Source organism: Armigeres subalbatus, chromosome 1 (assembly GCF_024139115.2).
Source record: "Armigeres subalbatus isolate Guangzhou_Male chromosome 1, GZ_Asu_2, whole genome shotgun sequence".
Taxonomy (NCBI): Eukaryota; Metazoa; Arthropoda; class Insecta; order Diptera; family Culicidae; genus Armigeres; species Armigeres subalbatus.
Window position 1 is genome coordinate 96,308,243 of NC_085139.1, and position 16,586 is coordinate 96,324,828.

The 16,586-nt window shown below is 39.4% G+C and overlaps 1 protein-coding gene across 1 annotated transcript; it reads right to left on the reverse strand.

Moving 5' to 3' along the window:
* Positions 1-943: 943 nt before the first annotated feature.
* Positions 944-3,728, reverse strand: LOC134206360 (uncharacterized). The gene is made up of 2 exons (XM_062682061.1): positions 3,556-3,728; positions 944-3,044 (listed from the first exon to the last, which is right to left on the reverse strand). The coding sequence occupies exons 1-2, from the start codon at positions 3,726-3,728 to the stop codon at positions 944-946; spliced, it is 2,274 nt and encodes a 757-aa protein (XP_062538045.1).
* Between the last annotated feature and the right edge of the window lie 12,858 nt (positions 3,729-16,586).

Consider the following 16,586-nt stretch of genomic DNA (forward strand, 5'->3'; position numbering starts at 1 on the left):
GTTTTCCGTTGTAGCTTTTTTAGTATTTTTCTACTAGGGAGGTTGGCTGCGAAACCAACTGGGTAACTTTTGAATCGGACGCGATTAATTCGAGGGAAAATTTGGTCGCTTTAACAGTGATGATAAACCCCCTCCACACTGTTTCATCACTGGCCAGTGGTTGTTATTAGGTAGCTGGCAATTATTTTATTAGCCGTTTACCAGGGTTCGGATTTCTCACTCACTCACACGATAAGGGTTCATTCTCAAATTACATAACGCTAAAATTGACCATTTTTAACCCCCACCCACCCTCTCGTAACGTTTTTTGTATGGAATGGTTCTGACATTTGTATGGGCCGTAACGCTCGGACAGACACCCTCCCACCCCCAAAAGCGTTATGTAATTTGTGAATGGGCCCTAACAGATGTTTCGCAAAAATCAAATGCTGCTTACTTTGCCTCTCCAAACTGATTGAATCTGACGTTGAGTCACGATAAGTAGAAGGTTCAATACAGCAGTGTTCGGATTATGGGTCAAGAAAAACTTCTCTGTAGCGGTTTTGGTGATACGCTCAAAGATTAATTTTCCCCTTCCAAGTACTCAGCGCAATGAGCTCGTAGCTATTTCTTCTAACAGGTCCTAAGTCCTATTAGAAATGAATCGATGTCGAAATACGACCCTAGACCAGATAGCATTTGACTCCCACAATCTCTAACAAGTATTCAACTGAACAATTCCCCTACACTGTAGATCATTAGCTCAAAAATAACGATAATATCAAAGAATTCAATAAGTTTTATATTATCAACAAGTAACCGTTCGATAACACGTTTTAAAGCGCTCGATGGCAATCCATATATGATCTCCTCATTATCTACGTTTGACGTCGCCTCATCTCTTTCGTATTGTGTTTGCTAACTGCATACTGTCTCGCTGTCGGGGGATTCCCCGCTGTACAGTTCAATCCTGTTGGTTCGAACACTCCCCAGCCCATAAACCCTGGTCTACATGCTCTCCAATGGCTTCACCAGGTTTATCATCCAATTCGAGAACCGCCAGCTTCGCTACGGGTCTCTTAAAGACTCCTCCATTCGTCCTAACTATTGCTTGCCGCACACGCCCATCGCGTCCAGCGAAGACTTCTTCGATTATACCTCGAACTCCTGTCTCGCCTTTCCCATAATCCATGATGAAAACCAAATCCCCTACTTCTAGTCTTCTACCTTCCTCGTGCCATTTACTGCGTTGATTTAGTGTCGGAAAATACTCTTTACACCATCTATTCCAGAACGCATTCGCCAGTGACATAGACCGCTTGTAGCTGCTCCTTAGCTCGTCTGCCATAGTAATGGTAACCTTGTACGGTTCGTGTTGTCCAGAGGTACTGCCGAGAAGGAAATGGTTTGGTGTAATTGCATCCATTTCATTATCTTCTGTTCCCGCATACGTCAGTGGTCGGGAATTAACCAAATACTCTGCTTCCGCTAAAGTGGTCGCCAGAATTTCGTCGTTCATTCGACGACCGTCAATAAGCATCTCCATTGCGGCTTTGACAGACCTCACCATTCGCTCCCACACGCCGCCCATATGAGGAGCGGATGGCGGGTGGAAAGTCCACTTAGTTCTAACATCGGTAAACGTATTGGCGCAATCTCGATCGATTCTTTCCAACTCTTTCCGAAGCTCCTGACTGACTCCTTGAAAATTGGTTCCATTGTCCAAAAAAATGTGAACTGGAGAACCACGTCGCCGAATGAAACGTCTGATAGCTTGCTTGCAAGATTCAGAGCTTAGACTATACGCTACCTCACAGTGGACGGCCCGTACAACCAGGCACGTAAATAGTGCTACGTAACGCTTCTCCTTGTGCCTACCTACGGTGACATCGATCGGCCCGAAGTAATCAAGTCCTACGTAGCTAAAGGCTCTGACATAGGGCTGCAAACGTTGAATAGGAAGTGGCGCCATACGAGGTAGAACCGGCTTACTTTTCCGTAGCCGACATTTCAAACAATTACGAATAACCTCGGCCACAGCTGTCCGTAGTTTTGGAACGAAAAACGCTTGACGTACTTCGTTTACGATGATTTCCTTCGAACCATGTCCAAATCGAACATGATAATCTGCCAATATCTTCGTCGTTATTTCGTGGCTTCTTGGCAATATGACAGGGAAACGGGTACCCCACGCTACAAAGGCTGCTGAGCACGTCCTTCCTTCCATTCTGATGACACCATCTTCGTCCAAGAACGGTGAGTTTTTGTAGAGCTGACTTGACTTTTCGATGTACATCCACTGGTCACGTGGAAGTTCCATATTTCTTTTCAGAATTCTCATCTCATCCGGAAATGCATCGGCCTGAGCGATTCGCCACAATAAACATTCAGCTTTCGCTAGCTCTTCTTGCTGGATTGCCACAAATTCTGCTGAAACTGCTAATTTATGATCGTTTTCAGTGTTTATTGCTTCAATGGGTAACCCCATCCGTTTTCGTTTACAGTTAGAGACAAAGCGATACACCATTGCCACTGTTCGCACTAATGTTCGCCATTTAGATATGCGTGTTACGTCGATGATATGTCGAGGAATAGTTATATGATGAAGCAGGTAGCATGGTCTTAGCTCCTCCGACACAACGGACTTTGTCTTCGGTTGCTCCGGCCACAAATCTTTAGTTTGACGGAGAAAAGGTGGACCATTGAACCACCTACTATCCGGGTCCACGGTAGTTCCAGCTCCCCATTTTGTTATATCATCGGCTACATTCCTCTTCGATGGGACATATTTCCAGCAATTGATATTCGTCGTGTGAATTATTTCCGCTATACGGTGTGCCACATACGGTTTGTACTTACGGCTGTCAGACCTAATCCAGGATAGAACCGTCATTGAATCTACCCACAAGAATACTTCCTGGACCGGGACGGGCAACGTTGTTTGCAGCGTGTTCATCATTCTCGCACCTATCACTGCGGCTTGCAGCTCCAATCGTGGTGTCGAGGTGAGCTTGAGTGGGGCGACCTTCGCCTTGGAACCTACCAGGAGCAGCGGATATCCTCCGCTACTTGGAAACGCAAATAAGCTACACAGCCATAGGCATCGTCGCCGGCATCACAGAATATATGTAGCTGAATACAAGTTACGTCCGCGATGGATTCATTCCCAAAAAAACATCTTGGAACTTCTACCTTTCCTATATTGGGAAGAAGTTTTGTCCAGCTTATCCATTTGTCGTAGATCTCATCCATCACCGGTTGATCCCATTCGGTGCCACTTCTCCAGGTTTCTTGAATGATGATCTTTCCATGCACCAGGAGAGGAGAAAGGAACCCAACCGGATCGTAGAAGCTCATGACACACTGCAGAATAATACGCTTTGTGGGTCGCCTGTTTCCAACTAGGTATGGAATTAATTTTTCTTTCAACCCCATGGAAAAGGTGAACACATCTTCTTCCGGTTTCCAAAGTAGCCCTAACACACGTTCCGAATCTGTCGTTTTATCGTAGCACAAGGTCTTCGTTGTTCGGCCTTCTTCTCCCAGTGCAGTAAGTACCTTAGGTGAATTACTCACCCAATTGCGGATTTCAAACCCACCAAGCGCATGTACCTTCCGCACGTCAAGAGCCCGTTGAATCGCTTCATCTTCGTTGTCAGCACTGTCAAAATAGTCATCGACATAGTGTCGATTAACGATGGCTTCTGCGGCGTCTGGATACCAATTCGCATGTTCTCGAGCATTTGCATCTTTTGTGTAATGTGCACAACAAGGCGAACATTTCGCCCCAAATATGACTACATCCATGATGTAGACGTCAGGAGCTTTGCAAGAGTCTTGTCGAAATAAAAACTTTTGGAAATACTTGTCCTGCTGCCGCATCCGAATCTGAAGAAACATTTCTTTCACATCGCCCCCAAACCCAATTCGCCTTCCTCTGAAGTGGTTGATAATGTCCAACATAGAAACCAACATGTCAGGACCCTTCAGCAACATGTCATTGAGTGAGATTCCTCCTACCTTAGCTGCAGCATCCAACGTTAACCGAATCTTCCCCGGTTTTTCGCGTTGACCACTACGTTCAATGGTAGATACCACTCTCTACCTATCTCGCTAGAGCTGAGCTCGTTGGCTGTTGCTTTATGCGCATATCCCTTCTTCACAAAGTCGTCAATTGTACAAGCTATCTTGTGTTGCAACTCGGGGTCCTTCTTGAAGCGTTGCTCCAAACTCTGCATGCGCCGGTATGCCATCGAATAGCTGTTCGGAAGACGCACCTCGTCGTTACGCCATAGCAGGCCCGTTTCGAATCTGGTACCCACACGTTTTGTGGTTTGCTCCAAAATAACGCGAGCTCTTCGGTCTTCATCGGATTCCACGCGATACGGGCACGTAATTCCGGCCTCTTCTATAGTGAAATAATTTCTCAGTGCTTGGTCCAACGAAACATCACACTGGTGCACACCACAAAAACCATCTGAAGCGATTGAAGCTACTGGTCCACTGATTGTCCATCCTAGTTTACAGCGTAATCCCACTGGCTCTCCGGTTCCACCTATCCGCGATTCCAAAGGTACCATCAAATCGAGGTTGTCCAGGCCGATCAAAATGGTCGGTTCAGCATCATTCTGTTCTTCGACAAACAATCCTTGCAAGTGATCGAATCTTGACACCAGTTTATTGAAATTTACACTTTGTCTTGGTAAATTTAGTCGTTCAACAGTGTGTACATCTGTTAATAAGTATCGCTGGTTCGATTCTCTGCTCGACACCATTAAGCGCACATTCATCGATGTTTTTCAGTCCTAGTAACTCCAGAAGTCCATGTTAGATCTAATGGTCTTACAGCTCCTTTCAGCCCCAGTTTGGTAGCTACGCTTTTCTCCAATAGTGTCTTGGAAGAACCCTCGTCCAGGAAGGCATAGGTCGCTAACTCACAAGCTCCATTTGTGAGTGTTACCGGAACGACTCGGAATACCACGGATGATTTGGCGCTTCTTTGGTGCACCATGCAATTTGCTTCTTCTGGTTCATCAGCGTTATGAAGTAAGGCATGATGCTTACCATGACAGCCTTGGACGTTGCATAACATCTTATTCCGACAGCGCATACTACCATGACTGTAGAGACACACGGCACATAGTTTTCGGTTCCTCACCAACTGAAGACGTTCGATTGGCTTCAACTTCTTGAATTCCTCACAATTTCGCGCTCGATGCCCGACCTTTGAACACGTGGCGCATGGTTTTTCTTCCCTCATTTTATCCGATTTAGTGTCACCCTCAGGTGTAGCGTTTGGGCCACTGTGTGATAGAAGGAACCCTTTTTGTTTCACCGATGCTTTCTTCTCCTGCTTTACCATGGACTCTGATGGCGCATTCAGAAGTGTCACTTCGCTAGCTTCATCCACCAGATTTTCCATGAAATTCCCAAACGTACGGATCGACACATGCTCCTTACATTTCTTGAAGCGTACCCATTCCAACTTGAAATTAGCTGGCAGCTTCTCCACCATTTCTTCCAATAGGACTGGATTTCTAAGGTGATCTTGTTGGTTTGCCGCCTCTAAATGGTCGCACAGTTGTTGTACGGCAATGCCGAATTTGATGATGGAATCCAATCGGTCAGACTTCGGAGGGTCTATAGCCCGTACCTTCGATATCAACGAACGAATGAGAATCTCCGGCTTTCCGTAGACACGACGCAATGTTTCAATCACCTTTGGAACGTTCGCAGGTAATAGTAGCCTACTGCGGACGATTTCTAACGCTGGACCTTTTAGACTCTCCTGCAGTCGTATAAGGTTTTCTACATCAGAGAACCCACAAGCAGCGTTAGAATTTTCATATGAACTTATGAAAATGGGCCATTCCTCTGCTGCCCCAGTGAACACCGGCAGCTTCTTTGGCCACACTTGCCTTGCTGAGATTTGGACCGCCGTTGGTCCAATATTTGGAGTCGATTGAGCAACTGTATTTACCAACGTATGATTGCTCGCATTATCCGTATAACGACCGCCGTAATCCACATTTCTAACGCAGCGGTGTTGACTCTGTGGTGGGTTCGAGGGTCCGATTTGCAGTAATTCGGGAATTATCGATGCGTTTTCTCGGAACGATGTTTGACTTCTCCCCAGCCCGTGTGGGCTAGAACCAGGATGTAGAGGCTCTGATAAAGATGATGCACGGTGCGAATGATTATAAGCTTGATGATTCACCGCGGGTATTGGGAAATTGTTTTTCCGTTCCGATATTCTCGATTCCGGACGACCGAAGGGGGTGACTGAATGTAACTTCACGTGTCTTTCAACTTTGCTTGGACCTGCTTTCGGTATCGCTTGCAGACTACAGGCTTTACTGGGACCAAAATTTCCCCTTGCCCCTCGCTGACTATCGATCCACTTTCTAGTCCTACTTACGCTGCTGTCGACCGAGTTACCATCCTGACTATCATTCTCTTCTTCGTCCTCGAGAAACGATGCCATCACTTCATACCGCTTATGCATGTATTCTTGCTGCAAGGCATATTCTTCCTCCAGCCGTTGGAGCTCCAATGCCATTGACCGACGTCGTGACGATGTTGAGCTACCTCCTCTGTGTCGCTGTGATCTGGCAGACAAACATCTCTCACAGCACCAGGGGTGTTTTTCTATTGATTCGTCCACGTTAGCACATGCATAGTGGAACCACTTTCCACATTCGTCGCAAGCAACCATCCCGCGGTCAGCAGAAGGTGACTCATGGCATGATTCACATAGGTAGTAGCTATCGTCCAGAGGTGGCTTTCGAGGCATCATGCGTGATTCCGAAATTAATCTTTGAGATTGTTCGGATTATGGGTCAAGAAAAACTTCTCTGTAGCGGTTTTGGTGATACGCTCAAAGATTAATTTTCCCCTTCCAAGTACTCAGCGCAATGAGCTCGTAGCTATTTCTTCTAACAGGTCCTAAGTCCTATTAGAAATGAATCGATGTCGAAATACGACCCTAGACCAGATAGCATTTGACTCCCACAATCTCTAACAAGTATTCAACTGAACAATTCCCCTACACTGTAGATCATTAGCTCAAAAATAACGATAATATCAAAGAATTCAATAAGTTTTATATTATCAACAAGTAACCGTTCGATAACACGTTTTAAAGCGCTCGATGGCAATCCATATATGATCTCCTCATTATCTACGTTTGACGTCGCCTCATCTCTTTCGTATTGTGTTTGCTAACTGCATACTGTCTCGCTGTCGGGGGATTCCCCGCTGTACAGTTCAATCCTGTTGGTTCGAACAAGCAGTTTTTTCTTCGTTCTCAATGAGTTTTTGTGGTAGCGTGGTTGTAGTGGGCGCTCTAAACATTTTAAAATTGATTTGGGCTCGAATCCCACTGCGGTCCTAAATGTTTGTAATGTAATGTCGGTAATGTAGTAAGGCTTGTGCGTGATAAGATCTGGACACCTTTACACACGCATAACTTTTAAAATACCTCATCAACGAGTAAAACAGTTTGTAGAGTGATGAATGTATGTCCTTACTTACTGAAAATATATTTCTTATAACTGTTACAAGTACTTAGTGAATGATGGCGTCGAAGAAATTGGAGATTCGAAAAGCAATTGTGTGCAGCCGCAATTAAAATTCGGAACTCTCAATCCGGAAACTGGCTGAAAACTGTTTGTATTCATGTGAACACTGCTCATAGCGTTTTAAAATTTGTCGATGCTTGTTTGACAATATCTAACACGTCGGAGAGTGGAACAAAAACGGATTTTATGAACCGCTAGCAGGAAGCGAATGTGAAACGAATCCTATTGAGGACACAAGATCTTTCGGCACGTATTATTTCTCAGGAAATTCAAATATCATCAACTTTCATGCATACATCGAAGCATCGACAATGAATGAAGCCATTTGAAGTGAAAACCAACTACAACTTTATTCCTAAAGATATTTGTCCAGATTTTGGCACGAACAAGCCTTATCGATGTCGACAAGTATGAAAATATTTCATTTCCCGCTTAAAAATTAAGAAAAACATATATGCTACACACCTTTAAACAAAAACTTTTCCACAAAGTTTTACTACTAACAAATTTATTCAAACTAATTATTACAAAATTAATTCAATAAGAAAGTATTCTTTTCCAAAAAGTCTACTGACAGTCTGGAAGGATTTCCAAGAAGTTTTCTAAGTATTTTTAATCCAAGAATGTCTAGAGGCTCAGGAATCAAGAATGTTTAGGCTTTACATGAAATCAATTTTTTGATGTTTTTATGGCTTTCCTTAAGGTTATTAAACACTTCCAGGAAGTGCGCAATGGTTTCTTTTAAAAATATTTCTGCATTCTCAAAAGAATTTTTGATTTTTTTTCTTCTTTAGGCTTTCAGCTCTTGGCTGGTTCACCTCTGAGAATGTTTGAAATTCTGTATGACTTTCTGTAGAAAATAAAGATTGTTGAAATCTGCCAATATGATTAATTACAAGTTTATAAAAAGTCTTAGTTATAAATTATACCAAGTATAGATAAATTGTTGGAAGTCCATTGTAAAACCATAATCATCCCTAGTTCCACATATTTTGTCCGAAATAAGACCTGGAACTTTAGAGCATTCATGAACGGTCAAAAGATTTTTAAGTAATTCGTAGCGATCTTTCTGAGGATTACTGATTACTGATTCTGAGGATTACTGAAATATAATGATCATTTCTTGAAATTAGTGGCTTTGAATTTCTCTGGTTCATAGCTTGCAGGTTGTATCTCATGCTTCTTAAGAATCCCACTACGTCATTTCTGCTACTCGTCATTTTGTCCCAAAGCCCACCCATGTTTTGGCACGTGTGTGTAAGCATTACTATCATTGGTTTTTGCACTCATTGGGAACCCTGCTGAGAATACAAATAGTAGCAATTTTATTGTAAATAATTCTATTAGCTGATGAATCTGTTGATAAAATCATTCTCAGATTTCAAAAATTCGCTCCCCGAGTAACCTCGCTTGTGATTTTGAAGTATAGCATCGCGACTCATATGAATAACATTCGGAAATAGGATGATCACGCCTTATTCTCAACATTTAATTTTATTGATTAAATGATAAAAACAAGGCGTAAATGTATCAAAACCCTGAAGTAAATCAGTTTAAAAGGCAACTCATTCTCTGGGTGAGAAATTAGAATAATTCCACAATAGTAAGTTCGTTGTTTATTAAGTAAAATGGGAAGTAAACATCACCTTAAAAAATCTTTATTATCATAAACTAAAACATATTCCAAAGAACTTTTGCTACACTGACCCAACATATATGGGTCACTTTGTAACAATAATTAGTCACTCAAATTTGCATGTTGGTTAAATGGAAATGACTCATATTAGTGTGTGGCCCATGATTGTGAGTGTATATGTAGCTACAAGTTTCAACACGTTATATTGGAATTTACTGATGCAACGTATATTCCTCTATGCTTCAATCTTAAATTTAACTTAACTTCCAACCACAACATAAACTAAAATTCCAAATGTTTACTCAATTTTCTTCCGCATTTTTCTTTCGAAATGATTTGTATTTGAGATGTGTTCTGAGCACATGTATTGAACAAATATGATCAATTTGTATGCCTTACAACGAAGTGACTCGATAGCCATTTTCACCAAACTGGCTTGCGTTTACTTTTCAATATGGGACAATTTGACTTGGTATTTTTTCCACTTTTCTAGAACAAACTTCTCGCATAGATTAGCCTAACGCATAGTACACGTGAAAATAAAGTGAAATATGATAATTACTCATAATTGTCAAAAAATCAGATGTCCTCGACTTGCGGTTAGCGGCAGTTTTGCTGTTTCAAGTGTTTAAAAAATCATATAAAATTCAATACATTTCATTGGGCTGGTTACTTGAGCGTATATCAAAAGGAAATCATGCAAAATCACATTTTTTCAGGAATCCGGCTAGAGCTAGGAGATTGTGTAGAAGATCACGCACACGCAGACTGCATACGGACAGTGAGAGATAACTTGAGGTCCTTAAACGTTCAGTGAAACTGAAGTATCGTTGATCACGACCGGCGAAAGCTGATATTTATTATAATACACTTGGCAACTATTCAGGTAAAAACATGAATATGATTTATAATTAAGTTATTTCAGTTTTGTGTTATATTGAAAACATGCGAACAATGTACTAACATAGAAGAAAAAGGCAATTTCAACAACTCTATCTACATGAATTCATATCATGCGAAATGTCCATTTCAAGAAGAATAGAAAAAGAATGTCTTCACTCTAACCATCATGCCATTTTTTTTCGCGAGCTTGAGTGGGTGTTTCGCCTTCAAGTCACCGGCCATTAACCGAAAACAAAAAAAAACTTTATCTCAAACTCGCCGAGCCCCTTATAGCACCTCCGTCAACGGCACCAAAAATTAAATCAATCTTAATTATGGAACGGCGCTCCATCGTGGCATAAATTATATTTCACTTTCGTGAGTCCGAGCAGCACCGCAAAAACCCTTTGGTGTCGCGGGCCCTGTCATTAAGTTGAAGCAGAAACAATTTTCACCGGGCCATAGCCCTAATAGCAAAACAGATTAGTAAGTCCATCAGCCACCATCTGCCAATGAATTCCACGCGGGTTATAACAATTAAAAGTGGAAAGGCAATATTGTGGGGGCGGTGAAATAGCATCAGATCAGGGGGGAAAACTGCCGATACCAGCATGAGACAGAGTTTAGAGATGTCGCAAATTAATCGATTATTTCGATTAATCGATTCATCGTTGTGATAATCGATTAATTTTGAATCGATTATTACCCAACGATTAATCGATTCAATAATCGAGATGAATCGTGACCCGGATAAAAAATATCATTAAAATATCATAAATTTTATTGTTACAACACCATTTAAAACATAATTTTTACCATTGAATATAATGGAATTTTGACAATAAAATCACATGAGAAATAATGGTTTTCCACGATAAAATGAATGGTAAATGGGACTTTTACAATTAAAAAGGGGGGTTGTTATGTATCTTTACAATAAAAAAATCGAAAATTTTCCATACAAAATTCGGAGCAAAACAATTGATTTTACGGTTCTTCAATGGGGTGATTTCGAGCGACAAAACAATAGAAAACATCCTGTCATAAGACGAGTTTGAACAATCCCATTGAATTCCACCACTTAATTGTATCCTGACAGATACGTATTTCGACCTCAACAGTAAGGCCGTCTTCAGTGTCTTGTACTTGACTCGACTCAAGTCAAGTACAAGTCGAGTCAAGTACAAGACACTGAAGACGGCCTTACTGTTGAGGTCGAAATACGTATCTGTCAGGATACAATTAAGTGGTGGAATTCAATGGGATTGTTCAAACTCGTCTTATGACAGGTGAAAACATTCCACTAAAAAGCTCAAAATAATTTTCTTATCAATAGAAAACATTGTGTTTTAAATGTTTTCAATTACTGTTTCTATTGTTTTACAATAGGAATACAACAGGATTTAGAATACATTATACTCCAATATTACAATAAAAATACAATACAATTAATTGTTTTACATATCATTTTATTTTCCTCCGGTTGTTTAGCATATCTTTAGATGAATCCAGCGCACTACTTCCAAAGTTAAGTGGGTTGCCTGTATCTGGAGAAAAATCCAACATCGGTTTAAAAAGTGTACTAACTTTGTTCCGAATAGATATAAACCTGTGAAAAATGTAAATTATAAAAGAATGTCAGTTTTATTAGAAAAAATGCGTCGAGAAGAAAAGAAAAAATTACCTGCATCAGTTCTTATTATATCCCGTTGGTGAGATTGGCCAATGGTTGCCACTGAACGATCTTCAATCAGTGACCAGCAAGCAGCAGTATTTTATTTATCATAAGCTTCATTTCTGTAAAGGAACAAGGATACATGTTACCAGGCATGTCATCAGGTACTATGATGATAAAATTTTCATTTATTTTTTGTTCGGGATGAACCACTGCGTTCATTATGTACATTGAACTTTTGTAGTATAAGATTACGATTACCGGTGGTGAGTATAAGCCGTTAGTCAGCGCAGTATCATTACTTGCACGGACAAAAATGAAAAAGCCAATTAGATTAATATTTAATCTTTTTCAAGCTTTTTTCACTTTTAATTCTACCGACACCTATTCGTTAACATTGCTTGAATTTATTTCCAATCATTACAATGCTTTGTCGAACTTTAATATATCTCATGCTTCTATACATTATTATTTTTACTCTTGAGCTTGTCATTTTTTGCGCTTCGGCACACTTGCAGGTATTGAGCATAAGTTTTTGAAAAATAATTTGCTGACCAGTTCCTGCTGTATTTGTATATTGATGGTGAGTAATAATAAAATATCAATATGGTTTCAGTTTCAATAAATCTAAAACTTCACAGATACCTCCAATGGATCAAATCCAGCGATGGATAGTTTTTATCCAACTTGAAAGCCATGGCACCGTCGTCCTACGCAATGATCTCCCGTTGCAGAAAGTACAAGAAAAAACTTTGATCATCAACAACTACAAGAGGTCCACAATATCGCAACATAATCTCATCTCTTGGGGCAAACATTTCCGACAAAACGGCCTTTACATCTGGATCAAGTGGCAAAGAAACGACTATTAGGCGGAAGAATGAAGTTTGCACCTGTATCATCAAACCCTTGTCGTCAGCGAATATTTTCAATTAGAAATAGTTACTTTGTGCGAAAATCTTTTCTAAAGGGATATAATAAATGTAAATAAACATTTTTTCTCTTAATTTTCAGCTTCCTTTTTTCTTCAAAGTAAAATAGTTTTTATTCTCCTTTGAAATAAAATCATTTGCAGGATAAATTAAGATTAATCTTCCGTAGATAAAAGTGGGATAAGCATTATCAAAAAAGATATTTTAGTTACTAGATAAAGATTGTCGCTACTGTTCCCTTTGTTCTGCTGTCCGAAACATGTGTGGTACATACCTGTCAAATCGTATGGATTTTCCTTCTTTGACATTTAGCTCCCCTATCCTCGCCAGCAAAAGATGTTCCGGACAGCGACGACAGCGACAATCTTTATCTAGTAACTAAAATATCTTTTATTATCAATGATTAAATTTTGATTAAGCATTCACGAATTATTATTATTTTAAGCATTCCAATGAGTGGACAGATCGAATATGCATTAAAACTGATCTAATGCAGTTAGCATTTAGGATGCCGATTTGTGATTGATATATGTGCAATATTGTATTGCTTGGTGTTACTTGGGAGGTGACCAAATTGACCAAATAACAGCGCTACTATTTGATGAACTATCAAACGTCGAACGTCACCGATACGGAATGCAGCCACCGAAATGATAACCGAAAATACCGAAAATAGTGACCGATGCGAAAAAGAGTGACTAATCTAAAATGACAGTACAGTGAGAGTGATCAAAATACTCGCGCCCAGTAATGATGCTCTAACGCGCTTCAACACTTTAGATACTCACCACGGTACAGAAGCCATATAGTGATCTACCGCTTTCCCAGCAGCAGAAACTGCAATGAAAAAAACACTTTCTGCACCATATACAGTTTCATTATTTTCATCTCTTCACTAATTATAAACAAAACTGTATACGGTCAAATGAATCCAGCCATTCTCCGAGTAAATTATAAGCAAAAGTTTTTGTTCCCTTTCATTTTTTTGAAATCAAATTTTTATTGCAAAACATTTCTAGACCTGCAACAAGACCTGCAATATGAAAATATATACTTGAGAACCGGTATAACATTTTTATTTATTTAACAAACAATGCTATTGTAATTTTATTGTTTTCAATTGTTATTTCATCAATATAATAAATCCATGAAATACAGTAGACGTTCGATAACTGCAAGTCATTTAACTGCAATGCTTTTTAACTGCAATTCGATAGTTGCAACAGTTTTGCAGTTATCGGACCGCTAAACTTCAAACTGATGTCAAAGTCAATGACAGCTGCATTGCGCTGCACATTTAGATGCTCTTTTATTGCATCTGACGTCGATTGACAACCGTTTGACGTCTAGAATGCGTTGCAGTTATCGAACGGCATTCGTTAACTGAAAAGTAAACATTTTGCAGTTATCGAACGGCTACTGTATTCCAAAATTATATTAATTCAATAACATTAGACGGATTTCCAGATCATCCAAACCGAATACTTTTAAAAATTGTTTAGTTTTTGGATGAGCAATACTAAACATAAGCGAACAATAAAAATATAATAGAATATATCGGAAACATTTAAATATATTGTGATTTTAATGTACGTACAATAAAGATCTTTTACAACCGTGAACATTTTACAATAAGCATACAATAGTTTGTATTGTTTGCCACACAATCTATTGTATTTCAATGGGTTATGTCATACAAGTTACTGTAAATTTTTATCCGGGGAGTAATCGATTAGTTACTAATCGATTAATCAGAATTTTACGACATCATAAGGATGTCGAAAATTAATTGATTATTTCGATTAATCGATTCATCGTTGTGATAATCGATTAATTTTGAATCGATTACTATACAATGATTAATCGATTCAATAATCGACAAGAATCAAGAGTAATCGATTAGTAACTAATCGATTAATCGGGATTTTACGACATCTCTAACAGAGTTGGGAATGCAATGCGTCCTTAATGGAGTTTTTATGCACTCTGACATCACGCAAGTGAACTGAAAGATTTATATAATCCAAAAAACAAAACTGCTTATGAAGCATAAACATGATAAATAAAATTCAGTTTTCATTGAAATTCTTTTTCTTTTGCCTTTCTTGATAATGAAATTTGTTTTGTCCTGGATACATATCGAGAAGCTCAGATTATAGAAAAAATGTGATCTTTAGCACGAGTTTAAATGATCTCAATTGAGAACCATGATGATATAATGTAACTCGTGATCACAGTTTAAAATAACTGGGTATGCAATCTTTAGAAAAAATATCCGTGGGGAAAAAATAGGAAAAAGAATGTAGATTAAGGAAAAACCCAGATCAATCCACCTAGCGTTGGTAGTGCCATTCTCGCGCATAAAAAAAATAAGAAAAACTAACAAGACCTCACAAGCAATAGCACTTTAGGGGGATAGATTTTACTTTTGCCATCAATTCATATTAATTTGCGGTCATTTGAATGCATCACTACAATCCTCGAAAAAAAATTTTTTTCCCAAGGGGCCTTGGCAAAAAAGCATTTTTTTTAATAACTTTGGAACGCAATGACGATCGGGCCAATTTTCAATAGGAAACAACTAGACCGCAATCCACGTCGATTGCAACTTGTTGGATAATGCTAAGTACCAAGAAGTGTGACTCACTATTTTGTACACATACACACACACATATAGACATCACCTCAATTCGTCGAGCTCAGTCGATTGGTATATAACCAGGGGTCTGCGAAGCGGCCATGTTTCTGATGCCAGCATTAAAATCATCGATTAATTTAATACGAAGACGTAACCATAGTCGTTGAAACCTGCTATTGAAAATATAATTTAAATATCACGAGATTTTGGCGAAGTAGAGCGCTTGGTGCCGATTGAAATTAGAAAATTTATTAAAAGCATCAATATTCTTGTTGAAATACACTTCGCATTCATACTTTCGCACAAGTTCTTAAAAAATGATGAAAAATAATTACGTCTATTTGGAAAAAATCACTTCGGAATAGTGGTTTGTTTACAAAATAGAATTGTCAGTGGGAAACCCAATTTCAACCGAACAATGGGAAACTCAAAGATGTTAGCTATTGTCAAACGTAGTGGGTAGGATTGGGGGTGCCAGATACGTGTATATAACACTATGGGTCTCCGAGCCTTCTATCAAAAGTTCGGTTTTGGAGTAATCCTATCTGCCCCCACTCGCATAACAGTCCCATATTACTTTTTGTCAATTTTGAGTTAACCTTATGAATAGTATTATTATTTAATGTACTTCCATAAATCACACTGAATATTGTGTTTTTTTATGTCCATGTGTGAAAAAAATACCAAATCATCTGCGTCCCATATGAAAAGCACCCACATATCAGTCCCATCAGCTATTTTACATAAAATTGATGAAAATCATCGGATATTTTCGCTTTTGCGGTTGTGTATTGTGATTTTATCCAGTAGTGCTATCGTATGTGAGCAAACAAAACAATTGTTGGTAATTCAAATGTATTTAATAAAAAATCAACAAAATGACACTCTTATACATTTATTCTTGTTTAACAGGCAAGCTTTTCCAAAATACCTTCTGCTCTTCACGGATCAAAGGTGAAATCACACCCAGAAGTGTATCCTTACGAGCAGCATCCAATCCAACAGGGTTCTTTTGGGTCTTCAGAGTATTTTCCAACTTGAATCCTTCTGCGGTGAGCTGACGCTGCTGCTTTTTTGAGAATAAGAAACAATTTTGAGCTTCGTCTTCATCAAAACTTCCCTTTCGTACAATGATCCGCTTTATCTTATCGATGTACGGGCGTTTCTTGCATTTATTCATGGTGTATTGGCTGACGTTCATCGTTGTCTGGATAAAATTAGTTACCTCCATGTCAAGCACATCAACTTTTGGCTTTGCTATTGA

Coding starts and splice junctions, on each gene's coding strand:
- LOC134206360 (XM_062682061.1), bottom strand. CDS start 3,728: ATGCAAATGCTCGAGAACATGCGAATTGGTATCCAGACGCCGCAGAAG. Junction 3,045..3,555: donor GGTTTGAAATCCGCAATTGG/GTGAGTAATTCA, acceptor GTTTCCAAGTAG/CGGAGGATATCCGCTGCTCC.